Source organism: Neopelma chrysocephalum, unplaced genomic scaffold (genome assembly GCF_003984885.1).
Source record: "Neopelma chrysocephalum unplaced genomic scaffold, ASM398488v2 Primary Assembly neopelma1_166, whole genome shotgun sequence".
Lineage (NCBI taxonomy): Eukaryota > Metazoa > Chordata > Aves > Passeriformes > Pipridae > Neopelma > Neopelma chrysocephalum.
The window spans coordinates 1,187,248-1,203,596 of NW_020897828.1; the positions used below are offsets into that span (position 1 = coordinate 1,187,248).

The window sequence follows — 16,349 nt, forward strand, 5'->3', positions numbered from 1 at the left end:
TAAATATAAATATAAATATAAATATAAATATAAATATAAATATAAATTAGATGAGGCAGAAAAACCTTGGTTTTTCTAGGATTACTTTTTCCTTATTTTTGTGTTGTTTCAGGGTCTGTTCAGCCTGGGCATTTTTCCTCGTGGAGGGATAAAAACCTGGGCAGTTTAATGAGTAATTAAACTGCTTTACTAAAAAGAGATGTTCCAGAGGCAGAGTTATTCTTCTCCTGAGAAGGAATGTGTCTCATCTTGGCAGGTGTCACTTTTCCTGTATCAAGTGATAGGATTTAACTCACCTCACTGGATGTTGAAACCCCAGAGCTCCTTTTGATCTACAGTTTATTAGTTGACCATCCAGTTCTGACTGTAAAGAGATATTATTTATTTTATATATATATATTTATGATTTAGAATAGGCTAAAAATGAAGATTTCCCTTATTTTCTTCTGTAAAATTCCCCAGTAATGTTGATCTCTCTGCTCTGCTGCACCCTGGTTTCCTCTGACTAAGTGGACTTTGGAGAATTTATGTGCCAAAAGTTGCACATTTAACCAAGTTTGTCCTTTTTATGAGCCACAAAGCCAGGGAATTGTACATTTTACTTCAGTTCTCATGGAATATCTGTAGTGAGCTGATAACACCACCAAATGGGAGCTCAGTGATTGGGAAGAAAATAGGATTTTCAATCAGTTTAAGGATTGGGTTTTCCTGGCTGTGTAATACTGAGTTGCCAGCTGGGGTTGAACTCCAACAGGGTTTTATAAAATACCTCTTTGCCAACACTAATCAGAAGCTTAATTGGGATCAAAGATCACAAAAAGCACATTAAGGGCCCAAACGGCAAAATCAAGACACAACTGGCATCTCATATTTCAGTGCAAACAGCATTAAAAAAGCTCCTTTCACTTTTACATTAAAATTAGCCTTTTGTACCTTTATTTACCTGTAGTTTCTACTGTTTGCTCTTTGGAATCCATATTATTTTGAAATAATCATATAAATAATAGTAGGGATTGATTAAATACATTATATACTTTTTCTTTTCAGACTATCAGACAACATTTTTGAAAAGCAGCTCTGATAAAAGCCAATTAAACAGAAATCTACCTCAGTTTGTACACAGCAGAAAATGTTCACTCTTAACTTATATTTTATTGTAGTTATGGCAATAACTGTAGAATCACAGAATAGTTTGGGACCATAAAGTTCTAACCCCCTTCCATGGGCAGGGAAATCACTTCTCATGGCTTTTCTTTGGGCATAAATAACAGTATATTTATATTTAGTTGGAAAAGTGTTACTTTTTATAAAAGGAAAAGCATATTTTGTATAGGTAGCTTTAGGGTGTATTGTTACACATATTCTTGGCAATAGAGGTGAAATTATTAGTTTAATATTTTTCACCAGTACTTTTTATTTTTTGGTGCTTTTCTCTGCATCTTTCAATTTGTCAGGTTGGATTCTTACATGTAAATTCCTAAATTGTTGTTTGAGGGTTTTTTTTAACTACAAAGAAGATATTGAAACTTTAATTTGCTTTAGTCTCCAGTGTTTGGGACATCTCCTGATCCTTCAGCCCTCATTATATCCCACATTACAGAGGCATCTCAGATGCTGCAGGAGTGTGGATGAACCAGAAAGTTTGGATAAGAAGGATCTGAGAAGCTTCTGGAAGGATATTTTAAATTTTAAAAATTTTAAAAATTTTAAATTTTAAAATATTTTAATATTTTAAAAATTGAAACCAACTGTTTAATTTATAACTGGCTTCAAACAATGCCAGGAAAACTTCATGTTCTCCTCACACAAGTGGGCAGAAGCCCGAGTGTGAATTAAAACTTTTGAGCTGGTTGGATAAACTTTTCAACAAAAACATAATGTCAGTAAGAAATCACAATTTCCTGATGTCACAAATAGTTTCTTGAAACCATCACTGTAAGAGTGAGAATTCTCATGAGAATAAGACAGCAGGACCTGTGTTGATTGTGCTTAATTCTCTATTTTTGTTCCTGGAGCCCAATAAATCTTCCCACTTGAGGAAGTAAAACTAATAATGACAGTAGATCTCAAAGGCAGTAAAAGTTACTTTAAAATTCAATTTTCTCTTCATTTCCTGGGTGGTTTAGCTACAGCAACATCCCTCCCCCTAAAAAAAACCCCAATAAATAAGACTGTGCACCTGAAAATATGTTTTTTACATTTCACCTTAAAGTCATTTTCACTCCCTCTCTATACAAAGCATCACATCCATACTAGGCCTGGAGATTTCAAAAGGAGGATTTTTTTATATATATATAATATATATATATAATTTCATATATATAATAATATATATATATAATTAAGCAAATATGAACTGCTGTTAAAATAAGGGTTTTGTGGAGTAAGCAATTGTTTCTGCAGCTCTTTAAGAGCTGATAATAATTCTATATCTGACACAAAATTAGAGATACCCTTAACCATCCCCAGGTACAGGACAGTGTCATTGGAACCGTGTTTTCTAAAACTGAAAAAAAATGCTTGAAAGAACAAATGAAGGAATGACCAAAAGTCTCGTTTCCCATGTGTCCAATTCCTGCCCTTGTTTTCCAGAGGGATTATTTTCTCCAGAATTCAGCCTCACCGTTTGTTGGTTCTCTGTGGTCTCCCCATCCCTGGCTCTGAGTGTCCAGGGCCTCCACAAAGCAGGGCTGCTGCAAGGTTAAGGTACAATAATCATGGAATATCCTGAGCTGGAAGGGACCCACAAGGATCATCCAGTCCAACTCCACAGCCCCAACAATCCCATCATACCCCTGAAAGCATTTTGATTTGGTAAATCTGATTTCTAGGGCAATATTTTGCCTTCTGCCTCCCAAGTGATTAAACAAACCACACGCTCTCTTGCCTGTTTTTCCCGAAGATCTCCTTTTCCCTTCAGGATTTCCCAGCTCCAAAGTGTCTGCAGTGAACTCAAAATCTAAATAATCTAAATAATGATGAAATCTTTTTATTTCTAGAGAAAAATTACCCCTCCCTCCCTCTCTGCCAGGGTATCTGAATACACATTCCATGTTGGCATTGAGAGGCTGGTTATTTATTGAATCAGCAATTCCAGAATTAATCAGACAGAATCCAGAATTAATCTAATCTAATTAGCCTAAGAGAGCACATGGAGTGGTGGGTGCTGCATCTGCCTTTTTTTTTGGTGGGGGGGGGATGCTCTTTTCCACAGTATTTTCCATCTCTGCTGCTGTGCAGGATCCAGGTGGGGAAATGGAAAAGTGCTTTCTGCTATATAAGGTAAATAAATGTAAATATAATATTAATAATAAATCGGTGATCACAACCTTGATTTTCATTTATAAGTAATATCTGACTGACAAGGATAAAGTATCAGAAAAAAAACAAACAAAATAAACCTATCAAACATTTAACAAGAAACATTTTCAGACACATACAAAGCTGAAAAATGTTTTCTGCTGTCTGTTCAATGCCGGAATAGTGACATTCAAATGATTCTTACAGTTGGATTTTCCCAAGGAATACTGCTGGAAAAACCTCCCTGTGCCTTCCTTACCTCTCCAGTCGAGGCAGGTGCTGCTGGAGCTGCCAGGAGCCCTGGGAATGGGGATGGATGTGTCCTGCCGGATCCTGGAGCTGGAGGCTCGTGGCTGCTCCTTCCATGGCCTTTGGATGCTCTAAAACCTGGGCCAGGCTGGGCTTTGAGCCCCTTCTTTATCTGAACTGCCACAAAAACTCACCTAAAACAAATAAACTCACCTAAAACAAACAAAGCCTCAGGTAAAAGGAGGGAAATGTCCTTAATGAGGTTTTTTTTTTTTACTCCCTCAAAGAGTTCAAAGGTAGGATGGGCTCCCACCTTGGCTGTCCCAGGAGGGCACTCCCAGGGAAACAAAAGATATTTGTTAACAAATGCCCTTTATCCTCCTGTCCCTGTTTTACAGAATCTGTACTTGCTCCATATGAAATATATGATGTAAACACACTTTTTGCATGAGCTTGGAAAAGCTCATCCAGGTCCTCTCCTAAAAAACAGGGGTGCAAAGAGAATTTTAAATGTAAAATAATTTTTTTTTAGTGGCTGAAGTATTTTTCAAGTCCTGGCTTTAAAAGAGAAAAAAAAAACAAAACAAAAATAGTGAAAGTGAGAGGATTTAAAGACAGGCCTGGTGACTCCCTCAGGACTACAGGATTGTTCCTTTGATTAAATTCCTGTTTGATGGATGGAGAAAGATTATGCCAAGGATTGCTTTGTCCACCAAAGAACAAGGGTTATGAGTGGCGTTGCTTTGAGGAATCTTTGATTTCAAAGTATAAAATAGAGAATCACAGAATGGTTTGAGTTTGGAGGGACCTTAAAGATGATCCAGTCCCACCCCTGCCATGGGCAGGGACACCTTCCACCAGCCCAGGTTGCTCCAAGCCCCGTCCAACCTGGCCTTGGACACTTCCAGGGATCCAGGGGCAGCCCAGCTTCTCTGGGAATTCTATCCCAGCCCCTCAGCACCCTCACAGGGAAGAATTTCTTCCTAATATATTCTTTTTTCTTCCTGTATGCTTTAAGACTGAATAGAAATCAACTTGGTTTCTAATGTGAACTTTCCAGAGAGGGAAAAATAATTTCATTTACTGAGCATGGAGTGCTCGTTGATTATTTATTATGAATTAGGTACCTCCTGTCTAAATCTACTCCCAACCATGTTTAAATACCTTGTGATATCTGTGAAGTTATAACTAAGCAAATAGCGCTGTAACTCAAAGAAAAGAAAATATGTGCACAGTCTCAATCACTTTAAATATTTATGTATCAAAATCAGTACAATTATTGCAATGAAATATAAATGAATAACATTCAAATTACAAAATATGTATTAAATAGCAGCACAAGTGCTGAGGAAAAACTGGCAAACTTCTTAAGTAACTTAAATTGTAATTAAATACCTTGCTGAATTACACTTTTAAATACACATATACAATATCAGCAGCTTAGTTTTATTTAATCCTGATTTAACCTGATAGTTGAAAGGGAAGTTTGCATTACACAACTGATGTTTATGATCCTGATCTGTATGTGAGGATAATTGATTTAAAGCTCTGGATGGAATCTGCCAACGTGAATAACAGTGCAGGACTAAAGTCTGAACTACTTACTTGTAACTCTCCAGAAGATGCAAAGTTATTCTCAATTAAATCTGTTGATAAAGACCAAATTTATTACAAAATTATTGAAAATATAATTTCACTGATGGAGCTATAATGTAATCTAATATAATGATGTGTAACACCGTAGAAAAAACGTGAGTCAATATTACATTATAGTACTAATTAATCAAACCACACAAACTTTAATTGGAATTTTCATGGGAATCATTAGCTCAAGGTTGCAGAGCTGTAGAAAATGGTTTATGACAGCAGCATAAAAAAACACTGCAGTTGGGCCAGTCACAGCTGTATAATTTTAAGAACTGTATTACTTTTCAATACATTTAATTTTAATATGAGGTGCTTAACTTTAATATTTGGTGAGGAACACTTCACAGGATCAGAAGACACTGGTTCTGTTATGTTGCTCATCCATTTTCCCAAAAAGCCAGGAGTATTTTTCAGATCTCTGACATCACCTGACAATAACTTGGACAGACTCAGCTCTTACAAAGAGCTGAGCCACGTGATCCAACTCAGCATATTCTGTGATTCTCTAATCATTTTGTGTTCATTGTAAGAGGCTTTTTATCTTTGTGGGAAATGGGTTTTACTCAGTTTTCTCATAAAAGCACTTGTGCATTCGCAAGAATAAAGGGTGTTCCCTATAAAGTGCTGTGTTCTATATAAATTGAATATATTCAAGGAAACAGGATACCTCTATGGCATTTTGGATAATATCTGGTGTTAAACAAAATCACAGGGGCACTGACAGCATGCAAAGTTCCTCAAATAGAAACCCTTGGAAAAGCTTTTGAGGAACAGAGGGAGAAGGAAGCAGAGCTGTTCACAAAGCACAGCAAGGCCAGTCTCATAATATTCCTTTAAAGTCAGAAAGAAAAGCTCATCTACACTGAGGTTACACGGCAGAGTAATGGGATGTCTGAGGGCTGATATTACTCACTGTTTCTTTCCAAGGTTTCCTTCCACCTTCCTGTAAGGAGGAACTGATTGACATAGTTATAGAAAACCTATTTTACTACATTTCCCAATGCATACAAGGCCTTGGCATCATCATCATCATCATCATCTGATTCCCAATCTAAAATTCTTAACCCTTTAATCAAAGCTTGTCATGATTAAGTCTAAGCTACACCATAATAAAAACTAGAAAATTTACAACAACGTAATGGCTCCAAATTAATTATGTGCCAAATTTAATTATATGTCAAAACCTGTCTTACAATTGGGTTGGTTTTTGCCTGTGTACTGTTCTGCTTTAGATTCCCTTGCAAGATGAAGTTTTGATTCAGTTTTCTCATTTACTCATGAACTTTGCCAGGGTAAGGGAACCTGAAAAACTGTAGTGAACTGTGTTCAATCCCAACACAGGATAAAGCAAAGCGAGTTCCTCATTGTGCAAAGGTTACACAAACAGTTGTGCTTTGTGGTGCTCTCTGAGGGTCAGCAGTGCAGGTGCTGTTGAACTAAAAGGGAGAAAGTGAATTCCAAAGTTGAGAGCTTTCTTTGCAGGTTGTATACTTTGTTTGTTTTCTTTCCTTTGATGTGCCCGAGGTAAGTATTTTGCCTTCCTGCATGAGATAAAGTCACACAAAGGAGCAGTGTCTGATGTTAGGTCCAGGTTAGGACCACTGGAGACCTTGTTCCTCTTTCTGTAGTGAAGGATGTGGCAGCAGCACTAGGCTGGAATTTTTTAAGCTTGAGGTGGAGAAGAAAAAATACTTAAACTATTTGACCCTCCAAATGATATTGTCACCTGTTTCTGCCATGCATGGTGGAAATGAACATTATGTCCCATCCCTGGAAGTGTCCAAGGCCAGGTTGGATGGAGCTCTGAGCAACCTGGTCTAGTGGAAGGTGTCCCTGCCCATGGTAGGGGGTTGGAATGAGATTAAAGTCTCTTACAACCCAAACAATTCCACGATTCTGTGATTCCATGCTTTGAGAGCAGAAGCTGCAGGATTTATCTGAGGCTGCATTAAAATAGGAGTAACCAGCAGGTGAGGGAGGTGATTCTGCCCCTCTGCCCCCTCAGGTGAGACCCCCCTGCAGAGCTGCTCCAGCCCTGGGGAACAGCCCAGCAAGGACATGGAGCTGCTGGAGAGAGTCCAGAGGAGGCCCCAAGAGGATCCCAGGGCTGGAGCAGCTCTGCTGGGAGGAAAGGCTGGGAGAGTTGGGATTGTTCAGCCTGGAGAAGAGAAGGCTCTGGGAAGACCTCAGAGTCCCTTCCAGTGCCTTAAGGGAGCTACAAGAAAGCTGGAGAGGGACTTTGGACAAGGGATGGAGTGACAGAACAAGGGGGAATGGCCTTAAACTGAAGGAAGGCAAGGTTAGATTGGATATTGGGAATAAATTTTTGGCTGTGAGGGTGGTGAGGCCCTGGCTCAGGTTGCCCAGAGAAACTGTGGCTGCCCTTGGATCCCTGGAAGTGTCCAAGGCCAGGTTGGACGAGGCTTGGAGCAACCTGGACTAGTGGAAGGTGTCCCTGCCCATGGCAGGGGGTGGAATTGGATGATCTCCAAGGTCCCTTCCAACCCAAACCATTCCGCCATTCCCTGAGGCGCCGGGTCGCGGCGCTCGGGGCGAGAGTTCATCACTTGCTCCTCCCTCCTCCTCTTCCTCCAGAGCACGGGAACAACTATCCCGGTGCAAACACAACGCCCCAAGCCACGTTTAATGATTTTTGACGGCTTTTATTAATTTTACACGTCCTTTCACCACAGAATTGTGGACTGACGGGAAGCCCTCCGAGGCGAACCGCGGCACCGCCGCCTCACGGCTGAGCGCCGGCGAGGCGGGGCGGGGCGACGGCGCGAAAGGGGCGGGGCGCCTCGCGCGCCAGGCGCCGGCGGCCAATCAGAGCTTCGGGCCAGTGACGCCCCGCTCTGCGATTGGCCGCGGCGCGGGGGCGGGGGCGGGGCGGGGCGCGCGCCCGCCATGCTGATCACGCTGTGCTACCTGTACCTGTGGGCGCGCCGGGGGCCGCGCGCGGCCGCGCTCGTCCGCGGCACCGTGCGGAGCCTGCACCGCTCCCGCTGCTCCTTCACCTTCTGCGCCCGGCAGCCGCACCCCGAGGAGCGCGTCTGCCTCAGGGTCGGCGGGAAGGTGTTCCTCACCGGCGAGGCGCAGGTAAAGCCGCGGCGAGGCGGGCGGGGGGCTGGGGGGTGTGTGTGTGTGTGTCTCCGGTTACCGCGGTGACGGGGATGCGGCGCATCCCCGGGTTGCCACGGCAACGGGGAGCAGCGGGTGCGACAGCGGTGCTGTGGTTTTATCTTGAGGGGTTTGGGATTGCGGGGAATAACGCCCGGAGCGTCTCCCGTGCTGTCGCAGCCAAGGGGATGGATGAAGGGACAGCCAGGCGGTGCCGCGGCAGGGAATGTTAGTGCGGGTGTAGTTACCTCTGCTCGCTGCTCGCTAGAGGTTGTTGAGCTGGGGTGTGGGCTGAGGGGTGCTGTATGCATATATATATATATATATATATATATGGATATATATGTGTGTATACTTATAAAATATATAACACATATAAAAATGTGTGTATATATAGAAAATACATATGTGTGTATATATAAATATATGTATATATGTGTATATATGTGTGTATATACATATAAAATATATAACACATAAAAATGTGTGTATATATAGAATATGTATATGTGTGTATATATATGTATATATGTGTATATATATAAAAATATGTGTGTGTATGTATTTATGTCTGTATATATGTGTGTGTGTATTAGATGCAGCTTTGTAAGGACAGTTGTGGTTATAGAAGAGCTTGGCTGGCAGAGCTTGATGGTATTTTAAAGAGTCACAGAATGGTTTGGGTTGGAAGGGACCTTAAAGATCATCCCATTCCACCCCCTACCACGGGCAGGGACACCTTCCACTAGCCCAGGTTGCTCCAACCTGGCCTTGGACACTTTCAGGGATCCAGGGGCAGCCACAGCTTCTCTGGGCAACCTGTGCCAGGGCCTCACCACCCTCACAGGGAAGAATTGCTTCCTAATATCCAATCCAACCCCACTCTCTTTCACTTTAAGGCCATTTCCCCTTGTCCTGTCACTCCAGGCCCTTGTGAAAAGCCTCCTTCCATATCAGCAACACACTTTGAGCACATATAAGGCTTTAGTCTAAAAATATAAACTGTGTTTGTGGTTCAAGATTTGTGTCAGAGGTTTAAAACGTCGCTGGATCTGTCGTGGCATCTGAACTGAGCTTTTGGTTACAGAGAACCTGCAGCTTCTCCCCAGACAAACGTTGTTGCAAGTGAGGAAAATGAGATGAAAGATGAAAATCTTGTTTTCTGCAAATGGGCAGCGGGAGAGGAGGGTGGGGGGGAGGCTGTGGCAGCCCAGGGCAGTGGAAAAATCCAGTGCCTGAACCAGTTCCACTTGGAATTGCAGGAAGCAAAACTGAAACTAAGCTTGCTTGACTTTCAGGCTTAGAAGTGGAACTCCCCTGGCACTGCCCAGAATAGTCTGAATTATTTAAATGAACGTTGGATTTGTCTGCATTTGTCACTAAATGCCAGAATTGTTGATCTCTGCTTTTTGCTGGTGTTTATGTGTGTGTTGGTGGGAATTATTTCCCTTGTTACAGGCATTACTGAGACAGATTTATGAACCGTGTCACTGCCTGAGTGCTGTTCTTTAAGAAGCAGAGAAGCTTTCCACAAGTTCAGTGGGTAAAGAGAATGTTTTCAGCGAGGGAAAACAAGATCAGAGATGCTGATGGAGCTTGTTCCATTTAAAACCAGCCTTTTTGCTATTTAATGAGCAGATGATTTCATCCTTAAAAGCGATGGTGGCAATCTCAGAATCTCCCACAGCAAAGTTAAATACCTAATTCATATTTCAATCAAAACAAAACAAAGTTGACTATGTGTTTTGCCTTGCTTGCCCTGGATTATTATTGTTTTGTAGAAGGTATTTCTACTGATTTCTGCTGTTCTTTGCTCCACTTCTGCTCGTTTCTGAAGCAGCTTCTCCTCAGTCCTTGCACAGCAAGCACATTTTTTTCTGTCTGCAGTGTTATTCATGCAGACTGATTTTATAAGCTTCTCGGTTTATTGGGAGCTGAGAAGCCCTCTGGGGAGCTGTAGCTTGGCATGAAGTTTGGCATAAAGTCAGGGCTGTTATTCAATATGTTTTTGTCTCTTAAAAATAAATTCTTGGCAGTTCTCGCTCTGAGAATCCCTGGGGCAGGTGTGTGGCACACGAGGGCTCTGACCTTGAGTTAAAGGCAGAGGCAGCATCACTGTGCAGCTCTTTGCATCATCTGTGAACAGATAAAAGGTTAACTTGGATGGTTTTTTTGGCTTCTGGGCAGCCAGCAAAGCTCCTTTGCTCTCTGAGTGGGTAGAACAGACTCTGGACTGTGAGCAGTGATTTGCTTAAAAGATACCAGCAAGTCATAAATCAGAACCTGTAAAGGCTTTTTGTTTGATCTTCAGCCAGATGGGATGTTTAAGGTACTATAAAGCTTCCTGAGCTCAGTTCCCTTTCCCTGGAAGATAATAGTGTTTGCTCTTGCAGCTTCTGTGCTCACTAAAGTCTGGTTGGAGCAGTGAACTCAACTTAATATTCTGGGGTTTCATCTGAGAAGTGGAGGATGAACGTGTTTTCAGTGTGCTGTGGGGAAATTCTCTTCTCTTCCTACATAAAATGACTGAAGGTGTGCTTTTCTAGCATAGTAGTAGCAAAATAAATGTATTTCTAATGTTTGCCATTTTTAAAATACATCAGAAAACTAAGCTCAGTGCAATATCTACTTAGAAATAGATGTGATATTTTAAAAGAACAGATTACTGTGAAGCTTTGAGATTTTTTCCCCCCACCATCCTTTTCCACTGCCCATTTGCAAAAAACGTGGTTTTCATTTTTCCTCTCGTTTTCCTCACTTGAAACAACATTTGGTGTGGGGAGAACTCAAACCTGTTCGTTGGCCTGCTGGTTCCAGCTTTTTTGAGCTTTATTTGCTGCTTGGGGAGGGACAAGAGAGAGAACCATTTTTAAAATTTAATGAAGAAAGCAGTCATCCAGTGGTCTGATAAGTGGATAGAATAACTCAGGGACAAATTGATTTTGAATGAGTTATTTATTTATAGAGTTATGTAGTGAAGGAGGGGTTTTGATGCAAATGCAGGAGGGTTTAATATGCAGTGGGAATGGGAGAGCAGGATCAGGTTGGGTGAGGAATGTTGCCAGTGGCAAATGGCTCCCAAGGGTCCCAAGGCCAATGGCACAGTGGTTTTTGTGGCCCACTCTTTTCCCCTCTTCCTGTAAAACTGAAAGCTGGAGTGTGAATTGGCTTAAAAAACGTGGGTTGTGACTTTTGGTTTCATTTTTGATGTGTTCCTGCGTAATGGTTCAGTATTTTACCCCTTTTTTTCCCTCATGGGGAATGTGAAATAGCCATGACCCTTCGTGCAAGGCTCAAGGCTCACATTTGAATTTAGGCTGGGCTTGATTTAAAAATGAATTCTTAAATCAGCTGCTTCCTAAACAGACTTACTTTTCTTTTCTGCTTCTTTCAGTTCCTTGATGACTTAAACAGGTGGAGTTTCCTCCTCATTTCTCCCTTTATTTATCCTGAGAAGTTACTTAATGCAGAACACATAGCTTTTGTGACAGAAAGTAGTTCTGCTCAGACAGAGAACTTGCAGAGAGCACCTGACTCTTCAAAAGAGGTGAGTGGTTCTTTCTGTTTCTTGCACAGAAAGCAGAACAGGTGGGTTGTAATGATGTATTAGGAATAAAAAGGTAATCTCTTTGTTAAAATTTATCACTGTTAATGATTTAGTTCTATTTTATGCTTCAAATAGACCCACAGATATCTCAATGAGGTTTTTTAGGAGCATGTTTCTCTGGCTGTGGGTGGGAACTGCACCTCTGCTCTGGAGCCAGGCTGGGAGAGCTGGGATTGTTCACTCTGGAGAAGAGAAGGCTCCAGGGAGACCTTTCCAGTGCCTAAAAGGGCTCCAAGAGAGCTGGAGAGGGGCTTGGGACAAGGGCAGGAGTGACAGGACAAGGGGGAATGGCTTCCAACTGACAGAGGGCAGGGTTAGATGGATTTTAGGAAGAAATTCTTGGCTGTGAGGGTGGTGAGGCCCTGGCACAGGTTGTCCAGAGAAGCTGTGGCTGCCCCTGGATCCCTGGAAGTGTCCAAGGCCAGGTTGGACGGGGCTTGGAGCAACCTGGGCTGGTGGAAGGTGTCCCTGCCCATGGCAGGGGGTGGCACTGGATGATCTTTAAGATCCCTTCCAACCCAAACCACTCTCTGATTCTATGAAATAAAAGTCTTGTCTTGGAATCTTCCTTTCATTGTGATTTTATAATACCAGTTAGAGTTTTATGCATTTGGATTATTTTGTCAGTCTGCAGAAGTGAAACCAAAATCCATCTTTTAGTCTCTTTGCTTTTCTGTGGAATGCAGCAGGAAAATGCTACTTGGTTGGAATTTTAAAAAGGTGTGGTTGCCTTTTAGTGCAAATGTAATTTATAAATGCAATACTTATAAAGTGTTTTGAGGCATCCAGAGATATAAATTCAGCTAGTACTGAAATATTTATGGCAAGCATACTTACTAAATGTTCTAGATCCTTAGAAATCTTAGAGCAGTGCCTTTTCCACTACTATACTGAAAGTTCAAGATATGGATTTAGAAGATGGTGTTCTAACACTTGAATTACTGAATATATAATTGAATTGGCACCTGGATGTGGCCCTTGGGGACATGGATTAGGGGTGATTGTGGTGCTGCTGGGTGAGGGTGGGACTGGATGAGCTTGAAAGTCTCTTCCAGCCTTGATGATTTTGGTGATGTAATATCTCTTAACTCAGTTTAGATGCAGGTCTGAAGGGGGAGAAAGGTTGTGACCCAGAGCAAAAAATAAACTTAAAATGCAGGGAGGAAGAATCTTCCAAGCAGTCCAGGTTCTTCTTGTTCCTTCCCAAGGCTCTCCCGTGCTGTGTGTGCTCTGTGCTTTCCTTGGTGAAGAGAGTCACAGAATCACAGGAAGGTTTGGGTTGGAAGGGACCTTAAAGATCATCTCATTTTGACCCCCTGCCATGGGCAGGGACACCTTCCACCAGCCCAGGTTGCTCCAAGCCCCGTCCAACCTGGCCTTGGACACTTCCAGGGATCCAGGGGCAGCCACAGCTTCTCTGGGCAACCTGTGCCAGGGCCTCCCCACCCTTGCAGGGAAAAATTCCTTCCCAATATCCCCCATCTAACCCTGCCCTCTGTCAGTTTGAAGCCATTCCCCCTTGTCCTGTCACTCCAGGCCCTTGTGGAAAGTCCTTCTCCTGCTTCTTTTAAGTCCCCTTTAGGTGCTGGAGAGAACAGAACAGACCTCATTGCCTCCAGGAAAGAGCAGGAATGGGAAGATGTGCAAGCTGGGATGTCTCTGGGTAGGCAGCAGTAAAACATCTGGTCTGTTTGCTGGGGTTCCAGAGCTCTTCCATGAAACAGGCTCTGCCACAAGTTGGGATCACCACCCAGGGCCGTGGATCAGGTGTTGTCCCGAACGGTCCCTGCTCAGCACCCTGAAGGGCCCATCCTTGTTTCCTGGAATCAGGTTTCAGGCTCCTGCTTGGAGTTACAGCCACACACACAGGTGCTTGTGGCCTGTCTGGTTCCCTGGGTGAGGATCACGTGTTTTCCAGGAGATATTCCAGCAATTCTCTGCTGAGTGAACACTGAGAGCAGAGGGGTTGGTAAATAGACTTATCTAATCTGAGTGCAGGAATAGGAGGGCAGGTTGGGAACAGTGCTGGGCCAATTCAGACACAATTTTAATTTTTTTTTGTACTTTTTTATAGCAGAAAGATCCACAAAACCATCTACATTGAAGCTCTAATTATTTCTTCTTTTGGGCTTTATTGTTCAACAGAGTTTTTTTTAAATCTTCTTGCTATCGTTTTCTTTAGAATGGAAAATATTTGCATTCTTATGTGGCCATTAATAATTCATTTGATTTACAGAGCTCAAAAGGGATAGTCCAGGCACAAGACCAAAACTAAAGAGGAAAAGGACTGCTGTTGTATTTTGTTTATTATTCTTCTGTGTCCATGTCACTTGTAGTGAAGTGCTCTTAATTCTGGGACCTCTGGCACCCAGATGTCACCAGAGCCAGGGAATGTTGCTCCTGTAGCCAGAAATGCCATTCCTTATAGGACTATCAGGGATCTGTGACTGGTTTTTATTGAAAATGAGGTGGACCCAGAAAACATAAAAAGAAAAAATAATTTAAAAAATATTCCCTGAGGATTTTTGTTCTGCTGTGAAGAAAAATGGATTGTTGCCTTGTCAAGGATTATAAGTCATATGTTTTGGTGTGCCAGGTCCTCACCACCCTGAGAGTAAAAAATTTCTTCCTAATATCCCTTTAAGAAGGCTTTGCTTTGTGAGGCACTTCTGTGTGTTCACTTTATTTGCACCACACAGCAATAACTACGTTTCAGATCTGATATTTCACTTGGTGCCACGAAAAAAAGCCCAAGGGCATCAATATATTTTCCTCATACTTTCCAGGTGACCTCTGGGTGTCACCTGCTTGTGCCTGTTCTCTGGGTAAGAAAGGATATCTAAATATTATCTGAGTTTCTCACCCTCCACCACAGTAGCCCAGAGTCATATCCTGAGGAGAAGGGAGAAGGAAGTCGGTGTCCTGCATCATAAATGTTTGTTAAATTAGCAGCAGGCCCTCAGGGTTTTCCACCTCAGGATTACAACTGGAGACTTCCTTTCCCAGCTGTGGGTGTTGTACCAATAAATTAACCCCAGCTGGGAATCCTTTCCCTCTGGGAAGTGTTGTCCAGGCAGTTGGTTGGGGTAGTTCTGGCTGACTTGGTCACACGCGTCCCTGGTGACAGTGGGGTGAGGTCTGACTGGCTCTGACTCCAGGGATTCCAAGGGATCGTGGTCTGGTGTAGCTGCTTTCCAGGAGGACATTTTATTCCAAAATATACCCTGTAACTCCAGGGCTGGCATTGCTTTGTGGTACAGACGTGCTGAGGAGCTTTCAGAAGGTCCTGGAGGTGGAAGCTCGCCGTTGGAGTGGGTGGTTGTTATTCCCAGGAGTTCAGGACCCATCTGCCATGGATTTGAGGGCTGGTTCTCACCAACTGTGTGTTCTGGCTTGAACTTGTGAGTTGCTCTCGTGTTGCAGAGCTGAAGTTTGGCCCAGAGCTTAAAAACATGCTGCTGATCTTGTGGGGAACAACTACAGACTGTTCTCCTTTTCCATTTGGAAATGGGATTTTTTCAATAAGGGTCAGGATAAGCAAGGTACCAGATGGTACCCAGCCAGTTTTCTTGTTAGATATCCAAAGGCCACCAATATGAGTATGGATTGAGACCCCCACCTGCTGCCTCCAGCTCTGGGGAACAGCCCAGCAAGGACATGGAGCTGCTGGAGACAGTCCAGAGGAGGCCCCAAGAGGATCCCAGGGCTGGAGCAGCTCTGCTGGGAGGAAAGGCTGGGAGAGCTGGGATTGTTCAGCCTGGAGAGGAGAAGCTTTGGGGTGACAGTTGTGGTCTTGCAGGACCTGAAGGAGCTGTAAGAAAGACGGAGAGAGACTATTTCCAAGGGATGGAGTGACAGGACAAGGGTGAATGGCTTCAGAGAGTAGGATTAGATGAGATATTAGGAAGAAATTCTTGGCTGTGAGAGTGGTGAGGCTCTGGCATAGGTTGGCCCTGGATCCCTGGAAGTGTCCAAGGCCAGGTTGGATGGGGCTTGGAGCAACGTGGGATGGGGAAAAGTGTCCCTGCCCATGGCAGGGGGTGGCACTGGATGATCTTAAAGGTCCCTTCCCACCTGAACCATTCCATGATTCCATGACTGAATGGTCTGACTTGGGTTGTGCCAGTCAGAGACTGGCTTTGAGAATGACTTGGAAAGGAAACACAGCCATTTAGTGTAGGGAACCAAACAGGTGTTCCAGTTAGAGGCCCTGGAACAGCAGCTCAGCCAGAGGCCTCTGAGATAACACAGGAATCCACTAAAAGACCTTGGGCAACCTGGGAAGGAGAGAAAAGCAGATGCTAACTCCTGTGGAGGAATACCTGTTATGAGTACCTGCACTTAAAGATAAAAAGAAGATAGAGAAAACTGTTTTAGGCTAACACCACTTATAGAATGTATATATTTAGCAATAGTAGTGTGTTAT

General features: G+C 43.0%; 2 protein-coding genes across 6 annotated transcripts in view; one reads left to right on the forward strand and one right to left on the reverse strand.

Annotated features, from left to right (window-relative positions):
* Positions 1-3,666, reverse strand: part of RIPPLY3 (ripply transcriptional repressor 3) — a 4,616-nt gene extending 950 nt beyond the window's left edge. The window contains exons 1-3 of the mRNA XM_027701781.1: positions 3,560-3,666; positions 2,624-2,699; positions 297-364 (exon numbers count right to left, since the gene is read on the reverse strand). Of these exons, the coding sequence (XP_027557582.1) occupies positions 297-364; positions 2,624-2,699; positions 3,560-3,666 (251 nt within the window). The remainder of the gene's footprint in view (positions 1-296; positions 365-2,623; positions 2,700-3,559) is intronic.
* A 4,437-nt stretch (positions 3,667-8,103) lies between these two features.
* HLCS (holocarboxylase synthetase) overlaps positions 8,104-16,349 on the forward strand; it is a 113,544-nt gene continuing 105,298 nt past the window's right edge. For 3 of the 5 annotated variants that reach the window (XM_027701745.1, XM_027701748.1, XM_027701749.1), the window contains exons 1-2: positions 8,104-8,295; positions 11,711-11,863. In XM_027701745.1, the coding sequence (XP_027557546.1) occupies positions 8,104-8,295; positions 11,711-11,863 (345 nt within the window). Of the gene's footprint in view, positions 8,296-8,446; positions 8,555-11,710; positions 11,864-16,349 lie in introns of those variants that run through there. The other 2 variants (XM_027701746.1, XM_027701747.1) reach the window with 2 other exon arrangements.